This window comes from Chaetodon trifascialis, chromosome 6, assembly GCF_039877785.1.
Source record: "Chaetodon trifascialis isolate fChaTrf1 chromosome 6, fChaTrf1.hap1, whole genome shotgun sequence".
NCBI classification, from domain to species: domain Eukaryota; kingdom Metazoa; phylum Chordata; class Actinopteri; order Chaetodontiformes; family Chaetodontidae; genus Chaetodon; species Chaetodon trifascialis.
Genome location: NC_092061.1, coordinates 13,740,910 through 13,766,937, shown reverse-complemented (window position 1 = coordinate 13,766,937; position 26,028 = coordinate 13,740,910). Strand labels below are relative to the sequence as shown.

Here is a 26,028-nt window from a genome sequence, read left to right as displayed (position 1 = left end):
ACTATTTCTGACTTTAACCTGTCCTGCGGAGTTTTATTTTAAACAAAAGCAAAGTTTACCTTCAGTGTCTACCAAAATTCATCACGTGTATCCTTCAACATTTTAAATGCATTTCCATCCTCAGGCCTGTTCTTTATGCATTGGTTACATCTATGGTTACTTGCTAGCAGTCTTCTTCTCTGCCTTTGTTGGCAACTGTCAATCAGTGGAGTAGCATGTTGTCTGTGCTTATGCCCAAAAACAAAGGCGAACTGTTCATGAAAACATTGCTCCTTAGTGCTACTAGTGGTCAAAGTCTCCACAGGGGACCTTAAACCTACAACTGGTTTCTGTATTTGTTTGTTTTTTGGCCAGTAGGGGGCAGCAGTTGTGAACTTGTTAGCAAACAAAACAATGTACACATCGAGCACTAACAGAGCAACATAATTCATCTAAAGTCAAGTACTCACTCTCTTTTGGCTCTGGTTTTGGTCTCTACAAACTCTTAAGGAAAAAAAAAGGCTCGTTAGCTGCTAAGTGCTCCAGGATGTTTGCTAGCTAGTTGCTAACGTAAACTATATAAAATATGGCCGTAGTCTCTGTGACATCACCCAGCGGTTTCTGGACATCTGTGAGTACGGCCACTTCCCTGATGGCTTCACGTGTGCGTCTTCCATTCAGTGCTGAGCAGGTAGTGTAGTTTTTATTTATTTATTTATTTATTTTTACATCTTTTCACTGAGAGCAGCCACATGCTGCTGTTGGAAATGACGCTGTAAGAGCGCGGGCAGTGAACCAAAACATTAAAGTCACAGGCCGGCCACACAATGAGCTGAAAGTCACTATAAAGCTCCATAAAGCCGTGGGGGAACTGTATTAAACATACAGAAATGAGCTTTTAGTCTGAATTACTTTATTTTCATAGAAGAGCAAACCACTGAATTTCTTACTATTGCACTGATCTGAATGCAGTGGAAACTCTACGTTACAACAGAGAACATCTGACCACTGAATTATGACTATTCAGGCTGAGCTTTAAAACTGGTTCAGATTGAAACTGATGGATTCACCCAGAGCTCGGCAGAATTGTGAAACTGAACTCAGTCTAAGGAAAGCAACGGCTGATTTCACATTTGGATCTTTAAAGGCAGGCAGGTGTGTTAAGTGCACATTGATCACGGACAGAGCATAAAGAACACGACCAAAGTAAGGTCTGACCTGCTGAATTATTGCTTCTTCTCTCCTCATTCCTTAAACTGAAGACACTCTTTACAGTGTTTGTACATGTTACGATTACAATGAAAGTTAATTTACGCAAGAGAATTCATTCTGAAGTAGCCATAATCGTGTTACTGGGTAATTTTTCGTGCGTTTCCCCTGACAGGTCAAAGCGTGTTAAGCGCACACACATGAATCGAGGACGAGAAAAGCTGACAGACGGCGAGCTGGTCGGCTGGTTAGTCGCTGAGATGATCCGACGGGTTTGCTGAGGAGCTCACAGCTTGGCGTAGTCCTTCAGGATGACCTCCAGCTTCTGACTCAGCATGACGTTCCCTCTGACCTTCAGCTTGCCCGAGAAGAACGCCTGGTAGAACAACAAGGACACACTCGAGTGACTCTTCTGAAGCCTGTCAGGTTGGCTGTTATTTGTTTTCAAGAACACAGAGAGTAAAATGGGGCCAAGCCGCCTGTGGCTAACACTTCAAACAAAAGAATAAGAAACAAGTCAGGTCTTTGGCCAAAGGGAATAATATGTGACTATTGGTGTTCTGGCAGCAGAACAATGAAATAACCATCATATTCATAAGGTTCAAAGCGGAGAGACTCAGCAGAAAAGTCTCTTTATTGGGTGAGCTGATGCGCTGATGGCGTGCAGCGCTTTCCTCGTCTAAAATCAATCACTGGGCGGCGGTTACGGCGACCCTGGGTGACGGTTAGCAGCGTCCAGCTAATCTTTCTCCAGCTGCTCCTTTTATCGCCGAAGAGGCTGGAAAAGACCCTGCCTGAGGGATCTTCAGCGCCGCGGGCTGCTGACGCGCTTTGTAAAGAGCACGCACACACACACGCCTCAGATCAATATCAAGCGTGCTGGGAAGCATCGAAACTCTGTGCAGTGATGGCCACTCCCTGTGACAGATGAGACGCTACAGACATAACAAGTAGCGTGGACTGATTGCCCGCGCTGAGTGCTTTCTGAGCCTCCTTTGATAGATTGCTGCCTCCCATTTTTCTTCTGACATGATGAGATCAAGGGAGACGTTGTTACAGGCTGAAGGGTTCGTCAAAGGCACTTTGGCTTTAATTAAAGCACAGAAGAAGTGATATGAACGTCAGGAAGAAGACGAGGATCTGTTTTTACAACTGTGGGTAAACTGCTCCCTGCAGGAGGTGCTGAAATGCTCTGTTTAGCGGTGTAAATCTGGCTTCCACGTACGATAAACATGCAGGTAAGGAAGGAGAGTGTGTTTACACGCATTCTGGAAATGATGGGTTTTTGTAGTATCCTATAGTTATGTTATGAGCATACATGAATAAACAGGTTTTTCATGGTCTACCTACATGCCAAATCCAAAATATGATTTAAAAAAAAAAAAAACCCCAACAGAATAAGGCTCAACACCAGGATACAAATGAACATCCAAACGCACTTTTGCCTGTGTGTTACCTTCTGAGGGTTGATTTTCCCCTGCACCACCTCCATGAAGACTTCATCTGCCACGGTGAAGGTCACATCCACCTTCCCGCTGAAAGGGCCTTTCTGCACGGAGCCGCTGCCGTTCTTCAGATCGATGGCTGCAGGAAGACAGAGAGGGGAGGCGGAGGCAGAGGTGGAAGATGGAGTAAGTCAAACACTTTTGTTCCAAGTTATTATTTGGTCATTAGCACCATTTTTCTCCTCCTGTTAACGGTTTATTTGGCAGCTTGTTAGCAGCATGTCAGTCTGCGTCACATGAACTTCACAGCTCAGTGTTAGCGTAGCGCTTAAAAAAACTGACGCGTGAACTCGCAAGCGGCTGCAAACAACACCAACAAGTACAGTGCAAGACACTCCAACGAGCAGAAATACAATCATTTAACACTGACAGGAGGTCCATGCTGTTTTTTTACAGACCCGTCACAGGCCTGACCCTCGCAGTGAGTTGTTGCTATGGGAATTTAAGCAGGAATCAACCAGGCAGCAGTGTCAAGGTGAGCCGCAGCCGTCTTTGTCAGACGTGTTTCGCACATGACATCACACACAAAGACAAATCCATCTCAGCAAATGTGGACCAGGTTTTTTTCTTCCTCCTTTCCTGTCAAAAGCTCACATTTTAACCCTCAGAGCGTCTTTGCTCCCACTCACTCTGGGCTCGTTTTTCACTGCACCTCTATGAAACGGCTCATAACGGCTACAAGTCGGGAGAACTCAAAAATGTCTTTTGTGCAGTGTAAAGAGTAGAAAAAGAAAGTTGAATTTCTTTAATAATTAATTTCACACAAAGTGAAAAAAAAAAAAGAATCTACACTAAATATTACTTTTCCAACTGCCCACAGTTGCTTCCAATATCGGGAAAAAAAGGAGCTCCACATGCTATACATGTTGAAATATTTATATTTTCACAAGCAGTACAAACGCTTGCTCATCGTCTCCTCTCTGCAAACACTGCCTGCAGCTCAGTCGACGTTTGGCTGAATTGTGGTCATGTGACTGTCGGTCTCAGCGTGGTCATCGAGGCTTCGCCGCTGCGCTCAGAAGAGCGTTACTTTATCTTTTTTACTGGCTCTGATGAGAGCTAATGATTTGTATTTGGTATAATTTTAAATGAGACATGTAGAATAAAGTGATTTTTATTAAATATCACTATTATAAGGTTAGAGTTGGTTATGTTCAAGGACCGTGGGAAATTTGAATATTTCTGTCTTTATAGTGTCTTCTTGTGAAAAATGGTGTAATTTTGTTGATTTTATTAAAGAAAATGTGCTTTTCAAACACGCCGACGGGTTGTGGGGTTCAGAGTTTATTTACCTCATGTGTTTAAAATATACACAACGGACACTCTTAATTCTTACGTACTGCACACAGCTGAGCAGCCCTATGCGTCTGTCTTTTCTCATATGAACCTTTTATCATATTCTGCATGTGCAGCACCAGCATTTTTATGTCTTCAGTCTTTATTATTCTATTGTTTTATCGCCTTACACTTTTCCCATAACTCAATGTAATTGTGTTTAATGTGTCAGTGCAGCATTCAGCACACTTACTCCACTGTGCAGCGGTCTTGCCATCTTTGGTGATCTCCCAGCCGAACACAGCATTCACCTTCTTGACCAGCTCTGAGCCCGTGTCTTTAACGCGACGACCGATCTCTGCGAACACCAGGTCGCTCTGAAGGCCGTCACCCTGCATACAGGTACAAATAAGAGATAATAAGCTCGTCTTGAGATATTTGGAAGTAGCTTCAAATCACAGGTTTGTCAAAAGTACAAATTCATTTTGTCTCATTCGTCGGCAGAACTAAACAGAAAGGAGCTTCAGGGGCTCCATGTACTTGATAAAAGGAAAAGAAGGAGCATTTTCAGACTGATGTACCTGAGTGAGACTTTCTGGAGAAGCCCCTGATGCGCCGTGTAAATCCACGTAGGCCCCAGCCAGCACAACGGCATCCGTCTCCTTCACCTGGATGGAGGAGAAAATCAGAAAAACACATTCAGAACACTCACAAAAGCGCTGATAACAGCACTGAAATGACAAGTTACACTCATTTATTCAGGAATCAGATTGAAATGCACACCAACGCTCCATACTGACTTTGCACTGGATGTAAACTCTGTCGCCTTCCTTCCACATCTCTGTCTGCAGCGACTGACCCGGCAGCACCGGCTTTGCGAAGCGAACCTGAGAGCGAGAACAAAGCTGTTCACACCTGCACGTCTCAAAGAGGGCACGGCAGGGTGTAAATCACAGGTAACGCTCACCTTGATGGCCTTGAATCTGGACGGGTCATTGTCTGCAAAGCGCTTGAGGACGTGTCTCGCAGCAAAGCCGAATGAGCACAAGCCATGAAGGATGGGAGCCTCGAAGCCTGACCAAAGAGCATTTTTAAGTACAGCACATTTAAAGTATAAATGAGATCAAAACACATCGTTTGACCTAAAATACGAGGGGAGGGGAAGACATTTTTGATGGAAAAATGACACCCATGGAGCCACAATAGACGCGAGGACCCTCACCTGCCATGGCAGCAAAGCTGGGGTCTATATGAAGAGGGTTCCAGTCTCCACTCAGCCGGTACAAGGCCGCCTGTGACCGCAGGGGAAACGGAACTTGTTTAGATCTATATCTAATTCATAAAGCCCTGAACTTTTCATGCACAGATGTGGGATGAAATTAAATTATCATGAAGGCAATAGAAGAGATACCTAAAATAAGAACGTCTTTGAAGTGATACGGTTGCAGTCATTTAAATTGCTCAAGGGATTTCGATTTTTATTCCCCCTCTCTTTTTTATTTTCTGCTGCATCATACAGTCAGTGTGCTTTTTTTAAAGCCGCACGAAAGCCCTGTTCAACGCTGCTGCAGCATCTTAACATTTTGTCTACAGCGTAGTTATTTCAGAGGCTCGAAACAACATGTCCTATTTTCACCCACATCTTATCAATGCAACCGATTTATTCTGCAACTAAACCCACTCAGACGCACTCACTTGGTCTCTTGTGGTAGCATCAACCACCACAGCATCTGGTGCCCGTTTAGGTGGAGGCAGAGGAGCCTGAGGGGAATGAAACACAAATAAAGCAAATCAAATAAGAGGCAGGATTCATCCTTCCAAGTCTTATTTTGTCCCTTTTGGTGACGCAGCTCAGATATGGAATACGTACTTTGGCTTTCTCAGAGGTTCTCCTCCCTCCGAACCCTCCAGCTCCGACCGCAAACACCGTAAACTGGTTGAAGCAGACCAGCTCGCCGCCACTGTAGGTGTTCACTGTAAGGCAATACATTCAAACTACAGCTGTGCTGAAAGAGCTATTCAGAGCCTTTACTTATAAGCGACGTAATCATTAATTTAATATCCGCTGCCACTTTAAATCACCCTCAATACATTTCCACATATCATGACATTACATGTAACAATAAGCACGGTGAGGAGAACATCTGCTTCAGCCACGTCTCCTCATTACAGCACATCTACAGTAAAATTAGAGCGGGCTGAAGAAGCTGACTGCGAGGAGACAATTGGTTGCTGTCAGAAGGAATCAAATCCAGACTCCTGTCGACCTGCTGGCTGGTTAATTTCATCAGGTCAATTCAAAACATAAGCAGGCATACCAAGCTGCTTCTGCAGGACGCTGCTGTCCCATCCTGAAATAACTCATGGAGGATAACAGAGGCTGACTGGTTTAGTGCGTATAAAGAAATTGCAGCGAGTTTCCCTCCGTGAATCCTCAGGAAACCTCAGGTCCCATGTTATTTGTTTTAAGTCGGATTAATTATAGATCAGAGTGGTTCTAATATCATCCATCTCTACAGAATTGTCAAACAAAAATACGAGCCGTTCTCAGTCCATTATTTCAATCCCCGCAGACACAGCCTGTAAATTAACTTTCATTAATTGAGCCTGAGAGGCAACTTTCAGGAAAAGACACAGTGAAGTGAAGTGAAGTGAAGACATGAATATGGAATAAACACACTATATGATTAAAGTGAAACTCACCATCCAAGAGGAGGACGGCTCCAGATCCTTTGTCCAACACGTCCGCTATGGTGGCCTCAGAGACAAGTTTACCTGAAAAGGTGTTTTATTCAGTTACATTCTACTTGAATGATGTATTTTAATTTAGTCCTGTGCGTATTCAATATGACTAAACCGGCTCTGCACTTCCTGTCATGACTGAGCCTTGACCCACTTCCTGCCTCACATGTATTATCACTATGTTTAAGGTCATTTCAAAAAACTGTGTGCAGTTTCACAAAACTGAGTGCAGTTTTGTGAAATGCACAATTTTAATTTTCCCGAAGAAGTCAGTTACTGAAAATGAATCTGCAAATTAATCAATAATGAAAATAACGTTTTGTTGCAGCTCCAATTTGTAAAAAACAAGAAAGATATAAAAGGGTCAATATAACTGAGAACGAAATGTTTGAAATGTGCTTCTGCTTTGTACAAATCCAATAAGGAAATGTCATTTGTGGTTGCCATCTTTGAAATGAAAAAATTCGGGAAATGGGTTTTTTAAGATGCAGCGGACGATGAATGGACAGTCACAGGAGTCTTTGAGGATTCTTGAAATATCTTCAAAACAGCATTTGGGGCTGTTAAACAACCTCCTGGGTTTGTCACAGACGCTCAGATTTTAGAAAAACAAAAGCTTAGCCCTGTGACTTGAATGCACTGACAATACATGAGAGGCAAACTGGGGCCAGACTGGTCCTCAGTATGTTATTATAGGATATATGCTGGCTGAACAGTAAACTGGCCCAAATAAGGAGACATCATAAAAATGGGCTTGGCTTAAAATAACTCAGTGAGGCTCTTAAGTAATCATATTAAGTACTAAAGTGTATGAAGGAAATACCTGAGGTTGGTAAAGGCCTGTAAAGCTCCAGATACTGCTCCCCATGTAATATCTGACATAAAACAAGAACAGCTGTGACATATATACCAACATCTTAAAGCCTCATTAGCATGAGTAATGTGTGTATATCTATTGCTCGCTTGTGTGCAAGACAGTGTGAAATACACCATATGGACACACGCATGCGTACGTACACACAGCAGTCTAACACATTCACATGCGCAAAAGCAGACGTGTGTTTTCTAACCCGTGTTAAATCTATGGAGAGTCCAGGGATTGCGCCCAGCCCGCCATCCATCATGGCTGCCATGGAGGGAATGACCGCGAAGGTGGGCAGGCAGCTAAAGTCTGAGTGGCCTTCATACAGGAACCTGCATGAAAACGTTACAGTGTTAGTTAACTGTGGGAAAAAATAACCGCACTTTCATCGCAAAGATGGCTGCACACGCCCACGTCAGTGAGCCTGGTTTATTTTCTCCATGCAGGTGAAAGTACAGTGATTAGCGTTTCTTCACACAGGCTGGCTTTTCACACATACACACACCTGAGATGGTCTGGGTCCTTGGTGGACATGCCGACCCCCAGAGCATACAGGATACACTGGGTGTGGGTGAAGTCGAACGTGGATGGTGGTATTTTGTATCCCACTGCGTTGGCCTGAGAGGAGAGGAGAGGAGAGGAGAGGAGAGGAGAGGAGAGGAGAGGAGAGGAGAGGAGAGGAGAGGAGAGGGTTTCAGAGTTTATCAGCTGTTCAACAACATGATGAGGGCAGAGAATGAACAGTTATCCTGTAATTTAGAAGGAGAAAATGAATACGCAATTTTAAGAATTTGCAGAAAAGTAATGAGAGTCGCAGCGTGGTGGATCAGCTCCACGGCTCAACCCCTGAATACAGATGCTTTAACAAACACAATATAGAGATTGAATTCATCAGGCATGTCATATCATATCACAGAGGTGGAACAGAGGCGCTGACTGTCAATCTCTGTTATTACAGCACCTTTCTGAACATGGCACTTTGGTCCACACTGAATTATCTCAGCATCTATTGGATGGATTGACAGGAAAGCTTGTACAAAGGTTCATGGTTCCCATATGATGAATCCTAATGACTCCTAATGATGGCTTGACCTTTCATCTGGTGCCACTATCAGGTCAAAGGTTATGACCAAATATCTACAAACTAGTGACATTTGCTCATTAGCAAATGTTAGCATGCTAAGATGGTAAACTAGATACACATTATAGCTCCTTCACATCAGCGTGTTAGTACTGTCACTGTGAACATGTTAGCATGCCAACGCTGCCAGTGCTACGTTACATAGCAGTAATATTTTAGAAACAAAAAGTGATTTACAAATTAATATATTGAGGGTCATAGAAAAGAATAATATAGAGGAGACAGTCATAAATAAAAGCTAAATAAATCTAAATACAGGTTGGAAACTAGATACAATCTATAAAGCAGCAAAACGCCTATTTGGTGTAATCTGTAACCACCAGCAGCCATTAGTCTGAGGACCTGTGGGTCTCTCAGAGTTAAGAGGAATCAGCAGTTCAGAAATGATGTCCGGCGGCCGGACCGGAGAGAGCTTTGTAAGTGATCAGCACAATTTTAAAACGGATCCTGAACTTGACGAGCGGCCAGGGCAGGGAGGCCAAAAACGGAGCGATGTTCGATTTGCGCTTGCACTTTTATTAACGAGCAGGCTGAAAATGGACTGAAGCTCCTGAAAAGCACATCGCAGTGATCCAGTTTTAATGACACGGAGCCCTGAATGCCTTTTAAAACTCAGGAAGGTGGAGCCCTCATAGTTGTAAATGTTTTAAAACCCTCATCAATCGCAGCCTGAGATCCTCTGTCCGAGCAGCTTCTACCTCTGAAACTCTGCTTCTCTGTATTTCAACTCAATACCATCTTTTTAATTCTTTGCACTCATTTCTACGGTGTTTTCTTGCAGGGTCGTAACCAGGAGCTTAAAAATACTGAGGTCGTGGGCTGAAGTGGCCCTAAACCACCTTTAATCTCTGAAATTTCTTAATTATTTGGATTTTTCACCTCAGTACACAGACTCTGTTTTCCCTACATTTGTAACGGGTTAAATAATACTTTCCAGGCAACTTCCTGTGAAATCACTTGGAAATTTATTTCCGAACACGAAGGTCCAAATGCTAAAATACACAACTTATTATTTGATGTGCAAAAGATAATCATTTCAGAGGCTCTGTAAAATGCAAGGTAAAATTAGTGTTTTTGTAAATGGACTCTGGTGCTTTGAACAGAGCAATAAAAGGGCTATTTCTGAAAGGATCTTGACAAAAAGGTCCATCTCTGTAGGGATTGTCTAACCATTAATCAGTTAACCAGCAAGAATATTTTTGACCGGTGACACATGTTGGTCTGTAGGTTAATTTGTATACATGGATTCTATTTGTTAACAAAGATAAATTTACCGTTTCTGTAAATGGAGTCTGGTGGCTTTGGTGAGGGCGATACAGCGGCTCTTACTGGTTAAACAAAAAGGATCTCTGTAGGAATCCTTTCCATAATGTGGTCAGACACCTAAAATAACAATCTGAGCCAGGCAGTGGCAAAAACAAACACTTTTAGTGGACGCACTTTGAAGAGCGCTTTTGCGCCAAAGAACTGTGCTGCAGCCATCGCAGTCTGTTTGGCAGCTGCCGGCTGAAGCGATCTGCTGTACCAATTCCAAAACTTTTTATACACAGACCTGGTCGTCCTGCTGTTACTCATTTGTCTTATTAACAATCACTGTGTTGAGCTATTGTCCAAAAACAATATTGCTTGCCAAAACGGTGTGATTTACACTCAAAACCACCTCTCACCTGGTCAACAGTTACTACAAAGCCTGATTTTTGACTAAAACTGCATTTGGGAATTATTCTGAACAATTCCAGTATCGCAGTAAATGGGGATGTGAGCAGCTACCATAAAAAGCAGTAGTGGTACAGTTTAGATGAGGAAAAAAAATCCTTTTCTCAAGATAAAAATTAGGCTTGTAGCAAAAGTGATTTCTGTTCGGGGATCCTGCTGGTCGAGCGCTTTAAGACGATAACTGTGTGATTGAAACATGACAGATCGAGTGCAGCCAGGGACGATATCCGCCGCCTCTCCTCCATCAATCTCTGTCTGTTCTATACTATCTAATGAGAAATATGTATTTTTCCTCCCTCTTCTCTTCGTTGTACAATTTATTTGACATTTAGCACATCAACATGTTGCTCGTACTAATAACAGAATACAGCTGTGTGACACAAACACATGTGGATGCAGTGCAATGTGAACCGTGGTGGAGATAATGTGACATAACACGCCTAATAACAAAATGGGGTGGGTAGTAACTTCCTTTATAAAACTGTACTTTTACTTTTTGGGCCCAGTAATCTATTTTCAACTTCGTTATCTACTTTCCATTTTACTACATTAGCTGAAATGAGCTCTCATCCAAGCTGTGGGCGCACTGTTACACAGCAGAGCTTTGACCGGCCTCCCTTGTGGTACACAGAGACATGTGCTTGTGCCAGATATTAATGAGCTGGGCAAATGCAAAAATTGAGAAAATCAAGGCAAATACCTTTTCAATTTAAGGTTTGATTGCTCTGCTAATGTAACTCGAATCCAGCAGCTGCACACTATGCCACTGGTGGCCGTGTTGGAAAGCAGCCTGCGTCGCCTTTTCGCAAGCTGGCAGAAACACTTTCACTTTCCATTATCAGTGAATTAAAAGCGCATTTAGTCTATAGAGAACTAATGTAGGACACGCACTCTACAAACATCTAAGAGGGATGAACACTGGATTGATTCTGATATATTAAGAGAATCCTCTCATTGCACAGAGCACGGCTTGCTTTTGATGGAAAATTAGCCTGTTTCTTATCTCTAATTTTTACTTTGTTATGGGAGTAATTGTACTTTTACTTGAGTAAAGACTTTCAGTACTCTTCCCACCACAGACTGAGAAGAGTAAGAGTCAACAATCTTTACAATTATTACACCTGAGTGAGGGGGTGCACGACACAAGACGAATACAAGCACAGCAGTAGCACAGTGTGGCATAATTTAAGGATCACATCAACGCAACTAACACACCAGATGTGTGCAGGATTACACAAATATACAAAATCCACACACACACTTAGCACAAAGCCAAGTCAGCTGAGGACACAATGCTGATGTTTGTCTTGAGGCTACGCTGTGACTCTGTTCCAAATCTCCAGTCTAGACAGACACACACCCACAGCCACAGCGGAGAGGACACCGATACTGAGGCAGGCCGGTGAGCACTATCAATGACTCACAGGATGTGGAAAAGTGAGTTCTAAACAGTTCATATCTGGTTACTGCCAGACAAGGACTTAAAGATTTAGATACAAAATGGGCACTGGCATCAAAGTGGCGTTAATCGTGGAGTAGTATTGAAGCTTTGATGCATTTAGAGGAGAAGAAACAGAAGAAGATATTCATAGTTTGTTTCATTTGATACCTTTTTTCTGCATGGACTGAACGGTTGTTTTGGTTCTTTTTTGGGAATATGTGGACAGCTGTTGTATGAGACTAAAACCCAATGTGAAATATAGACAATTATACTACTTAAATATTGCCAAACACACATTTATTCTTTCTTTCTTTAAGATTTTGAGCTGCATTTTCTCTCCATAGATGCAGACAGGAAATATGGGGAGGGACAAGAGTTTAGCATGCAGCAAAGGTCCCAGGCAGAAATCTGGAGACATTATGGTTATACGACATGCATCATAACCGCCAGGCCACTAGGACGCCTTCGCAGTGCATTACTTCCTGATACTGATAAGCTAACAGACAGACACAAGCTGCACCAGTCTCCACACTGCACTAATTGAAGCATTCATCCTGATTAATATCTTTAATTTGGTGACAACACAAATCAGCGTAACTGTTTGAGTAATGCTACAAGAGCAGAATAATCTGTGGACGCAGTCTCATTATTGCATGCTACAAAGATCTAAACAGAAAACGGGGACTGTTTCTGTGGATAATTATTTCATGTGATACACTTTATACTTGTGGTTCAATGTTTTATTAAAGCAGCTCAGCCATGTGTGAGCTGTAACCAGTTCACTTTCTGTGATTCAATGATAGGGAGCAAAGTGAAGCGGCACCCATCCAGGGAGACGTCGCTGCACCGCTGTGCATCTTTTGTACATCGCATCTGAAAAGCTTATCTGAGTTGGCACTTGTCTGGTGCGTCAACATTTCCCATTTACAGGAGACATCAGAGCATTTATGGATGGTGAACGAGCTTCGCTGGGAAGGTTATTAACGCCACCGACTACATACAGTGTGGTGGCATTAAAGAGTCATGAGTTACCATGTTTGAAACAGTCCGAGATTTTACAGCTCCGCACTTTCAAAAGTCATTATCAACCAACCGTTAAAGTTGGCCCTGCAGTCGCAATTGGAGGAATGACGGAAGGAAATGAGCTGGAGAAAAACGTTGATGGACATGAAGGAGCAGTGATGAAAATAAAGTTAAGAGCTGCAGAGGCCAGAAAATATGTAGGAATAAAGTCAGAATGAGGAGGAGGAGGAGGACAGTGGAAGGGGATATAAGTAAGATACAGTGAGGAAAAAAACAGTGTACGTAAAAAAGGTCAGATGGAGGCAAATTATACTCAAAGTGTACCAAAGATTTCAATTCAGGTCAAATATCTGTTTATGGACCTTACTCCCCCATGTTTTGTGTGTAAGTGACTTATGGGGACAATAATTTTTGTCCATTGCTGAGTGAGAGCCCTGCAGCCAGCAGCTGCAAAAACTGGCTGCAATGTAATCCCTCCCAGCGCCGTCAATGTACATCCACTAAAAGTCTTTAAAGTCTGCCACCGACAGGCTCAGGTGGTTATCCTATGTGTTTGACCACATCATGAGAAGGATCCCTTCAGAGATCCTTTTTGTAAAGAGAGTAAAATCCATTTTGTTTAACCAAACACAGCCAATGCACCAGACTCCATTTACAGAAACAGTCATTTTAGCGGCACAAAACACACTTCATCCAAACTTGACAGAAATAACATAAAACTCACCAAAACCTTCTTGGTTCATCTTTTACTGTTTCAACAATCACCAGCAACTGTGGCTGGGTCAAAATAAAGCCTTAATTCACCAGATCAGATGTGAAAATATGGGGAGAGGAGCGAGGGAGGGCAGATAACAGAGAAGCATCGGGGGGTAAAAAAGCACGTATATAATATATATTATATAATATTTTCACATTTAAATGACTTTAACCAGACATTATGACCAGAGAGATTTAAAAATGTCAGACTTCAACAGATTCTCCTGGCACAAAAAGAAATACATTTTTAAAAAAGCACCACCGTCTACTCACAGGATTGATCTCTGATACCGAGGCTGCTGGGGCTGTTGTTGGATTCATATTGATTTCTCCTGACTCCACTTGAGACAGCACAGTCACAATTGACTGTAGCGACTCTACACAAAAAGTGAGAGACGACAGATGAGTGGAGGCAAACCAGAACAGAACACCAAAACAGAGGAAAATGAGACGATGGATAAAATAATTCATCATCAGTGGCGCTCATTACACCTCAGGAATGTGAATCTTTGATGGCACACATCCTGTAGAAAAATGCACATCGGCTTACTTTACCTTGTTAACCAACCTCTCATGATTGGCAGACTTCACTTTTTATTTTACTGCATATTAGCTAAACTAAGATGAGGAAACTACCTTCGTTTAAGACAAGGAAAAATTGCCTTATTGCCTTTTTTGCAAGGTCAGCTCAGCAGATGAATACTTTCTGTCTGTGTGATGTGAAGCTGTTACCTTGGCATAACACAAAGACTGGAGACAAAGGGCAACGGCTAATCTAACTCTACCAAAAAGGAACATAATCTCCTTACAAAACCTCTAAATTTGTTTAATCTATACTAAAGCAAAGAGTAAAAACAACAATTTGTCATGTTTGGGGGATTTTGTGCTACTGATTTGTCGTTTCTCCACTTTCGGCAAAGACAATTTTTATTTGTCTTTATTTAAGTGTATCCACTTCAGCTCTTTATTGTTAAAGATTAAATAGTTGTCAAATTATAATCACACCAAGAGACTTTGCTGATCAATCAATAATGTGGATGCTTTCATCTAAAAATCATGATTATAACAAATTCCTCCTCTGGTGCCTCTGACAGAAAGTTTAGGGAACCTCATATCTGAGAATTTGTTCATGTATGGAGTTCAAGTCATCACCCAGATAACCATCACTAAACCTTGCCGGAATGAGATTAAGGATTTTTTTGCTCCAACAGCTCCAGAACATTTTTAATCTCAAGTGAAATGGATCAAAGTAAAGTTCAATAAAGTTCCGGGGGGGATGTAAACACACAAAAACGCGTGTTAAGAACGAACACGGTCAGTTCACTGTTCTACAGTAACTTCAGTTGTTCAGATACAGTTTGCACACTCTGTTCTCAGTTTGCCTAAAAATGAAATGCAAATGTATCCGCCCAGGTAACACAAGCTATGAATACAGTACAGACGTAGATTCAGCCCAAAACAAACAAAGGAAGACAGCTGAGACCACTGAGGAACAGACACAAGAGTGAGACTGGGAGGACCACAGCCACTAATTAGCGTCACTCAGTGCAGGCAGTTAGAGAGCAGAGGCGGCAACAAGTCTCTGTAACAAGCTACAAATGAGGAAGCACTACAAAGCAATGCTAATGAGGCCAGCTAGCGCCCTGTGGGACTGCCACCCTCGTTCAGTTAATGTTAACCTTTCTTCGAATGTACATCTGAGAGCGTGGAGAGGGATGGAGGAGGTGGAGAGAAATAATAATCAACATTTGCCACCTTCTTGTTTACACGAGGCCTTTCGGGAACAATGCCAGGCCTGTTCACACTCGACATCGTGTTCACCTTCGGTTCTTTTCTCCACATTCCCTTGATCTCTTAAACCATCTCGTCCTCGTCTGGCGTTCCCAACTTTCCATGCTGTAGATGTAGATGAGCCGATAGCAAAAGGGCTCATTTGGATGAAGTTCAGGTTGTGTCAGAAGGTTCATATCCCAAGTGAATATAAATCCTAGCAATTACCGACCGTGCCATTTTCTTCTCGTGTCATAACAACCTACCAACGTCACACACTGAAATAGCTGCCAATAGCTTGATTACAGAGATCAAAATCCTCCTTTAAGGTTCATTTCATTTCTAAACAGAATTTTCTAGCTTTCTATTTGGCTAAACATTATTACAGAATCCTGAAAGTCTGTAAAATCTGCAAACTCTTGAAGCAAAAGATTGACCTGCTCCTTGTGATTTCAATTCAACCTTAAAATTCATCTACTGCCTGCATTTGAGTGTGTTACGTGTTCAATGTCACCCAACATCCCACAATCCAACACATCACAATTCATCACTAACAGTTAAATTTGAGACTTTTTCATACCTTCTAGGAGCTTATCGGAGCTGAATTTGATGCTTTTTAAGACTTTTCAAAACCTGCAGATACCATGTTTAACACACCTTTCTGTTTCTGAGGCACACACCATCGTCTCATGATGTGATTGCATACAGTTTGATGAACAAGCGTTTAAGAAGATAGAGATCTCTCCAACTGTTAAAATCCTGTTTTAAAACGTGAAAGATAATATGTTCTTTAGCGTACCAGGCCCTCAACCTACACAGAGCCAAAGAGCACACTGCACAATGAGCATGGTTACTTCATTGGTAAGTATCCGATGCCTTTGATTAGATTCAGTGATCTGCAATCTGAATCACTCTGACTCAACACAGAATGAGTCAAAAAAGAGCGAAAAGCAGACCAGCAGGGTTATGAGGAGGGGGAGGGGGATCCTGCTCAGACTCAGGCTCAAATAAAGTACATGCAAGAGTAAAGGTTCATGTAGGAGTATGTACGCACATGTACCAATACATTAAGCGCTATTTGTGAGCATGTGTTCAACCCAGTGCATGACTGACCTTGTGTGTTTGCAGGCTTGGTGGCGTCTGTAAAATCGCAGATTTTGTCCCACTGGTCTCTGACAGCCTCAGGGGTCGCGGGCTGGTTCTTTCGTCTCACAGTGCAGCCCTGAGTACGCTCCCAGCGCACTGCACACATGGACACAAGCAAATAAAGAGGTCACTGCATAGTGAACGCACATACAGTACTAGTGAACCAGGGGCTAATGAATATCATAGATGCATGCAGACACTTCCGCAGGAAAAATACACAGTACTCACATTTACCAATCCAGCCTGCACCGACCTGAAAGGCAATGAAACATGAGAGGATGAGCAAACACACAGATATGGCAAAAGATTTTCAATGGCCTATTACTGTTCTCAATGACAAAAGAAAAAAATAGACATAAAGCTACAGGCAGTACAGTGAGACAATGTGTTTTTTCTTCTGTATACCTCAAAGAGTCCTCCATTTTCTTGGCACTGTTCATGGCAGAGCCAGAGGACCAGGGGAGCAACATACTCAGCCTTCAGAGCCGCCACAAGGTCTAAATAAAACAAAACATATACCGTTAAAGTACCGCAGAGCCTCTTTGTATTGCACGTCTGTTATACAATTGACCTAAACAGCAAAGGGGTGCTTCTGCTTCAGTGTCTCTGTGTGGTAGTTAGTGTTTCATTAAAATGATGCCGTGTTTGTGGAATGTGCTCATTTGAAAATACTCCAAGTACATGGTCTGAGTTATTAGACTCAAGCATTTGTCCTCTTGATACAGAGCAAACAGGCATGAATTACAAGTTGCTGTTTATCCTCAAGCATTTTCAAAAGGACTTAGAGGGGAAAATTACCGTAATTTAATTTTCTATATACCTAACTACAAGCCCTATTCAAAAAAGTTCAGACGCTGCAATCATTTGCAAACAAACTGTGTTTACCGATAACAGTTTCACAAAGTGTTCCTGTAGTAGCAGCCTTCACGCAATCCATCCTCACTTGTGAGCGACTGAGCCTTTTGAGGATGCCACTTTCATCCCCAATCATGATACCGATGAACCTGTTTACCCATGGAATGTACAACTAGTAGATTCCTTAACATGTTGGAATGAAGTCAAGCAAATGTGATCAGGCCTCTAACTCGCTGTATGAATCATTAAAGGTTTAACACCGGACACGACGTGTGTGCTGAAAATACCTGTACCCTCCAATCAACAAAAGATGGTGGCTGGCAGAAGAGCAGGCCTTCTGCTCACTGCATTGTTTAGCAAGAGGAACTCTGCAGTTTGTTTTCTTACAAAGGTCTGAGTCAGTGAAAGCAAACATATGGAATCAAGTCATTTACTGAGGTGAGGCCATCCTGTGACGGTTGGCACGGCGCAGTGTGACAGATGCTACTGTAGACCAGCATGGCAGGGCAACAAAACCATTCCTTTAATCTGTCGCTTAATACCCCCGTCAACAGGGCTGCAGTCACAGAGCATACACAATATGCTCATGGTGCATAGACATTTACTGTTCATACACAACCTACCGTGTCCCAAGTTTAGGAGCTATTCCGAGCCATATTTCATTGTTCACTTTGGGTATGCAATGCTGCATTACCTTCTGTCTTAACAATATTTTTAACATGATAATTGTAAATGTTGCATTGGCACACTTACTCAGATTTTTGGGAATATTTGGAAGTACGGCTAACACCTACAGTAAAAATAAGGAGGCCAGAGCTGCCTGTTTAAATCAAGGGCTGACACATTAAAACTTTTAAAGCACTTACAGGGTGCATGGTTTCATCATGGTTGTTCAAACAGGAAAAAAAACACAGCTTTTGAATATTAGATGACAAATTTGCATGTCAAACGGGAGTGCTGTTGCCTCAAATTTTGTAAATCAACCTAACATGGGCATTACATTATGCAGCTGCTCTGAAGAAAGAAAAGCTGAAGTTAAAATATATTTGTCTGTTTTGGCCTTTCCAAAAAAACATGTAAAACTCTGATTCCAAAAAACCTGGAACACTGAGTAAAACATTAATAGAACAGAATGTGATAATGGCTAATGCTGTTGGACACATAGTCAGTTGAAAACAGTTCAAAGACAATATTGCTTTCTCAACTTCATTGATTTTTGTAAATATGTGTTTATTCTGAATTTGATGCCAGCAATGCATTTTAAACAAGTCGGGACAGGAGCAGCTAAAGACTGGGAAAGTTGTGGAATGCTCCAAAAACACCTGTTTGGAACATTCCACAGGTAAACAGCTTCATTGGTAACAGGTGATAGTATCATGAATGGGTATGAAAGGGGCATCCCCAAAAAGTGTGTGGCTTCATAGTAAAAGAGTGGTCTGTCTGCAGTCCAGACTTGTTTCCCACCGAAAATGTGTTACTCGTTATGAAGTGCAAAATATCGCACTGTCCTCGGACAGTTCGGCAAATGAAGCTGCGCATCAAGCAAAAAAACATTCAGTTTCAAAACTGAACTAAACATGGAACATGTTGCAGGCATCAACTTCAGAATGAGTGTATATTTACAAAAAAAACAATAAAGTTTATGTTTGAACATTACCAATTCTTCTTTTCACCTGATTATACACTAATGAAGACATATTCACAAGTATTCTGTTCCATCCATCCATCCATCCATCCATCCATCCATTTTCTATACTGCCTATCCCTTTCAGGGTTGCAGGGGGGCTGGAGCCTATCCTAGCTTTAACGGGTGAGAGGCGAGGTACACCCTGAACCGGTCGCCAGCCGATTGCAGGGCAACATGCAAAGACAGACAACCATTCACACTCACACCTAGGGGCAATGTAGAGTCACCAATTAACCTAATGAGCATGTTTTTGGTCTGTGGGAGGAAGCTGGAGTGCCTGGGGAGAACCCACGCATGCACAGGAAGAACATGCAAACTTCACACAGAAAGGCCCCGCCCGGGGATTGAACCGGCAACCTTCTTGCTGTGAGGCACGCGCACTACCTGCTTGCGCCACCATGCCGCAGTATTCTGTTCCATTTCTGTCATATTCTGCCAAGATCCAACTAAATTTGACACTGCGGACCTTTAAATATCTCCTCTTTGTACTGTACTCCATTGAATATAGGTTGAAAAGGATTTGCAAAGGATTGCATCCTGTTTTTGTTTAAGTTGTACATGGCATGCCAATCTTTTTGGATTCAAGGTTGTGTGTGTTGTGCATGTCTAGCAGAAAACCACAGCATGCATTATCCAGACCAGCCGCATGCAATTATGTATGTGGTTTAATCTCTGTGCTTACCTGGGGGCATGACGGTCTCTGTGAGGCGTGACCCAGCGACAGGAGCGATTGTGTTACAGTAGACGTTGTACTTGTGTCCCTCAATGGCGAGGGTGTTCGCCAGCCCCACCAGGCCCAGCTTGGCCGCGCTGTAGTTGGCCTGGCCAAAGTTACCATAGATGCCTGCAGCTGACGCCGTCATGATGATTCTGGCCGCAGACGAGCAGAGGCAACAAGTCAGTGACAGGCATCGCAATAGACTAATGGGAGACACAGACGACCCTCACGCACACACATAATCTCACAAAGTGGTACATGTTTTTCATGCATGCATAAATGCACAGGAGTATGCATATGTAAGCATCTAGTCATGTGACGCTAGCCCAGTCACACAACACACAACTGCTTTATCGCAGATACAGAACTGCAGAATTATTTGAGCAAGTGTGAGCACAAGCTACATGAAGGAATAAATGCATGTATGCACACCGGGCACACAGTGCTGCACATACAACTTTGCAAGTAATCTCACCCAGAGAGTTCACTTCAGCCAAGCACAAGTAATGAGGTTAAGCACCAACGCTACATTAACTGTGGGAGAAATCTGAAACACGCCGTCTCAGTGGTCATCAGAAAGCAGTGATCCATATCACAGCACACTCTATGTATACTGCAATGGTACCAGAGGGCTGGCTGTGATAGAATATTTTTCAAATCAATAACTTTTATGCGCTGAAGTCTGTGATTCAATTACTGAGGGAACCTTTCAGACTATCAAGTGTTACTGCACAAATCTTTCAATTTTTACAGAGCGTCCTACCAAGATAAAATGTTGCTATGTAGAATAGCAACGGCAAGCACACAAACTACCTATTGTACATCAGAAACCTGAGTATAATCGTGTCTGCGTGCTATGTTTTCACAGTCTTATTCACAGCTTTGGCTTCTACACCCCCTCCGTCTGTCCTGCAGAGAGTCATGGCATGAACCTTTCTGCTTTCCATTTCTTTCTGTTATGGTTTTACCTTTAAATACACCATCAACTTTATCTTAGGGTGACTGCACACCAAGATTGAATTTTAAACTTGCCCTTATGTTCTGGCGTGGTATGGGGCGTTAATGACCAACCTCTCTACAGGAAGAGGTTGGACTGGAAGGCCACAGCTCTGGGTCCTGACCTCCCCGACACAATTCCCTCTCTAACCTACCCTGCTCAAACATGCACTGAACTTCAGGGTTGGTTTTGTCATGTAGCTAACCTGAGGCTACCTGCCAGGTGAGAGGAAAGTTTAGACGACTGGAATATAAGCAAAAAGAATTAAATCTGCCTTCCTTCACTCCCCTCCTCGAGGAAGCTAGTAGAATTGATTAGCAAACCCCGAAAGACACTGGATGATCCTCAGGTCAACAGTCTTTAATCGCTCTTTCACATTTAATTCTTAGGTGATAGAAAATATATTGAAATGAACGTGATGCATGTAACAGGCGTATGATGTCTAGGATGTCTGAAAAAAACTTACATTCTGAAATATCCATGATTATTTATGCTTCTATAATTTTAGATAATATTCTTACATCACAACCTTGATATAAAACCAATACTACTTGCAACTGTTTTCCACTCTACACATAACTACAGTGAGTCGCACTTGAGCTTAATGCAGTGAAACCTGCTGCAAAATGTCACTTCAGTGTTTATTAACTATTGTCTTCTCCCATTCACATAGAACACCTCGTGTGCACTGGAGAAGGGCATCTGTTACCCAGAGTAACACGGGGGGGGGGGGGGGGAGCTGTGACCTTCTTCTGCAAATTATAATTCAAAACATGCAAACCTCAACAGGCCTTCTCCACAGCACACGTTTTTACTTGTCATTGCAGGAAAAGCGCACAACACATCCCTGTGAATGAAACAGCACCATCTGCACTGGATGTCTGTTTAACTGACTGTGCTTCAAAAACATGACTAATAGATATCTGCGTACATCCTCGCTGCTTCAGCTCGACATAAATTATCCACCGTTTGTTTCGCTTCTCATTCAAGAGGCTTCTGCATCTCAGCTGATTGTCAAAACCCTTCAACCCGACAACTTCAGACCAGTGGATATTTGAATTTTCTACACCATACTATTTGGAAGATAGAGATTATGCCAGTTCAGACATCTTTGTAGCTTCTTGTTAAGGCCTCAATTTAACTTGTACTCAAAGTGTTCAGAGTGTATGCAGATTTTTTCCATTGCACACCATGAAACCGATGGAAGTAGATGTATTAAGGGGTATCAAGTGACTAAAGTCAGAATCAGAATATGTGTGTAATAATATGGTGGCAGACACAGTTTATATGCTCATTACTTTAAGTGCACATCCTCAGGGGCCCCCTTAAAGTGGGGCAAATACAAACCGTTTAAAATCTTGAATCTGGTCTTAGTATTCAGCCTTTAAGGATATAAAACGACACTGATATGTTTTTTATTACGATCCAGAAATGGCCTGTCTACCGAGGATACTGCAACTTTGTTGGAGCTAAAAAAAAAAAAAAATCCTTCCCACATAATAGGAGGATGGCACAGTTTTTATCCAGCTCAATAGCTGGGCTCCTCACCTGCCAAACTTTTGGTTTTTCATGTGGTTCCAGGCAGCTCGAGTCACCAAGAAGGAGCCTCTCAGGTGAACTCTCTGAATCAGGTCTGAAATGAGAGTATGAGGAATGATGCTGTACAACAGAACACGGTGGATCACATCCAGCTTACAGTGGACGTTTGAACTCCCGCACAGACAATCTGTTTGCTGAACGGACAACAAACCCAAGTTAAAACAAATGTTCTTCTACTTTTGGCGCGGTGGCACGGTCTGATTATGAGCCAAACAGAAGGAAATAATGTGACGATAGAAGATCACCCCATACACAGTAGGAGTTATTGAGAGTGACGTGGATGTAAAGATCAGAAATAATTCAATTACCCCAGTCCAAATCACTTGTCCTGGCAAACGATCGGTCACGAAGTATCCTTCACAGAAAAAAGCAGAAGTGGGTTTTAGTCTTTCTGGTCTTTAGTAAAAAACTTTACGTTGTCTTTAACACGATTATAGTGGCCGAAACTACTGCAAGCAAACACCTAAACTATAAACAGATTATGTTATTAGACCTTGCAAATAGTGGGATATTTACTGTGAAGTGACTTACCCGGCATTGTTTACAACGACATCTGGACAAAAAGATATTTTAGCAGATTCAGTCCAAACAGCATTTATAACCATTAACCAGATAATGTAAGGATTCAATACTTGGGATAAGCATAAACTCTGATGGCTACTACATGACCATACATACACAATACTCACCAATTCTTCCAAATGCATCTAGAACTGATTGGATCAATTTTTCTCCATCTTCTACAGAATCTGTGTGTGCATGACAGAAATGATCACTGACATCATCTGTGTGTTGTTTAGCTTCAGTTATTGATCTGATTCTAGGCTACACTGATCCTGGCTGCATTTAGGCTTATAAACAGAAACAATGCGAGTTATTGTTCTAATAAAATACCTGGCAGGGAGAGAGGCATGTGAGAAAGTTTTATTATACACAAGAGAAAGATGACAGCCCTCGCATGCTCAATAGGTTGAGAAATTACACATGATGAGTCGCATCAAAGCGATTGACAGAAATCAATAGTTTTTGAGTTTTCCATTACATAAGATAAATACTATGAGGTAAGCACGAGAGAAAAACAGATTGAGATAATGACAGGAGAGAAAAATAGTCCAAACTTCTCACCATAGTTTGCCACAGCCTTGCCTCCCTTCGCTCTTATCTCCTCCACCACCTTATCAGCAGCTGCAGAACTCTTTCCACCCCCTTTAGTGTCTGCCCCAAGGTCATTCACTTTATTGCAACAAGAAGAAAAAAGATTAGCAATAATGGGGTGAGTTCTGCAATTCTCCATGACTGATTAGGTTAGGAGAAGAGTGCAGCTAAGCCGATACCTCGTCAGAGTTCAAGGGCAAGTTCGGTCCAGGCAGCGGGGAAAGCCATTATTTTGGGGAGGGCAAATGTTTATGGCAATACCTGCAACTGTGTATTCTAAAATGTGTGCAGTGCAATCCATGTTTCTTTAGACATGCCTTAGATTGAGGTATAACTTATCTCCTAAATCACTTAAATTTACAGATGCACAGATTTAACTTTCCAGATACTTCAGCTCTGTATCTCTGCTAAAACTGAGCACCAATTTGATATCAGTGCTCTATTTTTCCCACCAAGTTTAAAATGTTTAGAAATCACTGTGTAAAATCTCATTGGAATGTGTTTTTAAGTGAGTGATTGGTGTTACACTAAAAACTGAGTCTGCCACCACCACTCAGCTGGTAGCAGAAATAATGTATTTTCATGATGACTTGCATTTATTGTGGATTGTTTATGTCATGGCTGATACTGATATGATCCACTTGATAAACCAGTATCTGTGCCAACACCAGTCTTGTGTTTACCCGATCGCTGCATCCCTATATATGCTTATTCAAAATCAGGACCCCTCTAAACACACAGTCCCCTCTAAGAGTGAGCCATGCAGGTGCAAGAATCTGCAGGTTTTTACTCAAGCTCTCATATCACTGAAATTAAATATCACTACTGCCTTTCTGTGTAAGTTGTTATATATGATTGCTAATGCTAATAAAATGATATTTGATTCAGGAAACTGATGTCCAGCCCCTAACAACTCAGGGAAAACATCTAAAATGTTGAAATGTCAACATGCACACTGACTGTCTCTCCATGACATAAGAAAAACACATCAATTGAGGTAATAAGGGTTCGATTTTAACAAGCATTTCACTAAATTCATGAGCTCAAGGCCTGCTTGCACTAACCACATTATATATACTTATGAAAATAAGGTATAAGGGGCATTAACTGAACATTCTTTATTTACCTACTACTGAGGCGCCTCTTTGAGCAAAAGCCAGTGCGTATTCTTTGCCAAGGCCTGTGGAAAGAAAGAAAGACAGATGAGGAAAAAGCCTAAGCATGTATTGCAGAATAAAACACCCCCCATCAACAACCACTGCGGGCTTGTTGTTGAACGTGCCCTTTGACACACTTGCAGCAACGTGATAGTAAGCATTGCGTTTCATGTACTTTGCTCCCTGTGTTCTTCAAATTACAAGGTTGAGAAAACTCTGTTGCACGTCAAATACATGGAGCGCAAATTGTACAGTAATGTCAAAAAATGTGTTTCGTTTCCAGGAGGTTCATTAGGATAACGTGGTGAAGGATTGTTTACTTATGCAAGTTTCGACTCGCAGCTGTGTTAGCCAGTGTTAGCAATCACCAAGATACCGAGATTAACTGCTCGGCAGCAAAGGCATCAGACAGAAAGACTCGTGCTTAAGGTGGTTTAATAATTTGTCTTACATACTTAGTAAATATCCGAAATTAGCATGTTAGCATTCGAGTCTACCGTTACAAAACCTATTTAAGCGTGCATACAGTTAGCCGCAATGGCAGCTTAGCTAACGTTCTGTTATGAATGCATGGCGACTTTACCTCCTCCGGCCCCAGTGACAAGCACGACTCTTCCTTCGAATGACAGAGACATTTTAATGAGATACTACTCTCTTCTCCTTGACACTAACACCAGCACTGTGAGTACAAGAGCAACTCCGATTGACAGTGACAGCAGGACGAACTCCTACAAGTTTGACTTCCGCAATTACGGTGAGGGCAGTCTTAGCAGTGACCAATCAGAAACCAGGATTTTACAAACCCTGTTTTCACCGCTGTTTTAATACTTAGAAAAATGTAGTTATGTTCATTTTCTATTTTATGAGCCTTCACCTTTAAGAAATTATGTACTTTTTTCATTCATAACTAACATTATTTTTCAATATTACGGCACTTTTCAGTATGTCTGCAACAAATTGAATTAATTACATAAGTGATTGTGGTGACAATGATGATGATGATGATGATGATGATGATGATGATGATGATGATGATGATGATGATGATGATGATGATGATGATGATGGTAGTGGCAGTGATGATAATAGCAGGTGTAGTTACCACTCTGCCAGTGAGAAAATAAACTCACATATATATTTTCAAATGCAAGCTATTTTTTTTTTTTTCTTTACACAACTTGAATATGCTAAAATTGTAAAAGGCTTAAATCTGAATACTGGTTGAACCAGTAGCAGTGTAGCTGTTCTCATACATTGCAGGAAAAGAAAGAAACGTTAGTTTTGCAACACAACAT

The 26,028-nt window shown here is 42.0% G+C and overlaps 1 protein-coding gene across 1 annotated transcript; it reads right to left on the bottom strand.

The window, feature by feature from the left end:
• Positions 1-689: 689 nt before the first annotated feature.
• On the bottom strand, positions 690-25,489 carry hsd17b4 (hydroxysteroid (17-beta) dehydrogenase 4). The gene is made up of 25 exons (XM_070964642.1): positions 25,317-25,489; positions 24,703-24,756; positions 23,547-23,654; positions 23,111-23,170; positions 22,953-22,974; positions 22,730-22,776; positions 22,371-22,455; positions 19,790-19,977; positions 16,971-17,062; positions 16,794-16,818; positions 16,533-16,661; positions 13,923-14,026; positions 8,078-8,190; positions 7,781-7,904; positions 7,534-7,585; positions 6,672-6,743; positions 5,839-5,942; positions 5,664-5,729; positions 5,191-5,260; positions 4,936-5,042; positions 4,769-4,855; positions 4,550-4,636; positions 4,222-4,360; positions 2,645-2,772; positions 690-1,564 (listed from the first exon to the last, which is right to left on the bottom strand). The coding sequence occupies exons 1-25, from the start codon at positions 25,366-25,368 to the stop codon at positions 1,475-1,477; spliced, it is 2,205 nt and encodes a 734-aa protein (XP_070820743.1). The 5' UTR covers positions 25,369-25,489; the 3' UTR covers positions 690-1,474.
• Between the last annotated feature and the right edge of the window lie 539 nt (positions 25,490-26,028).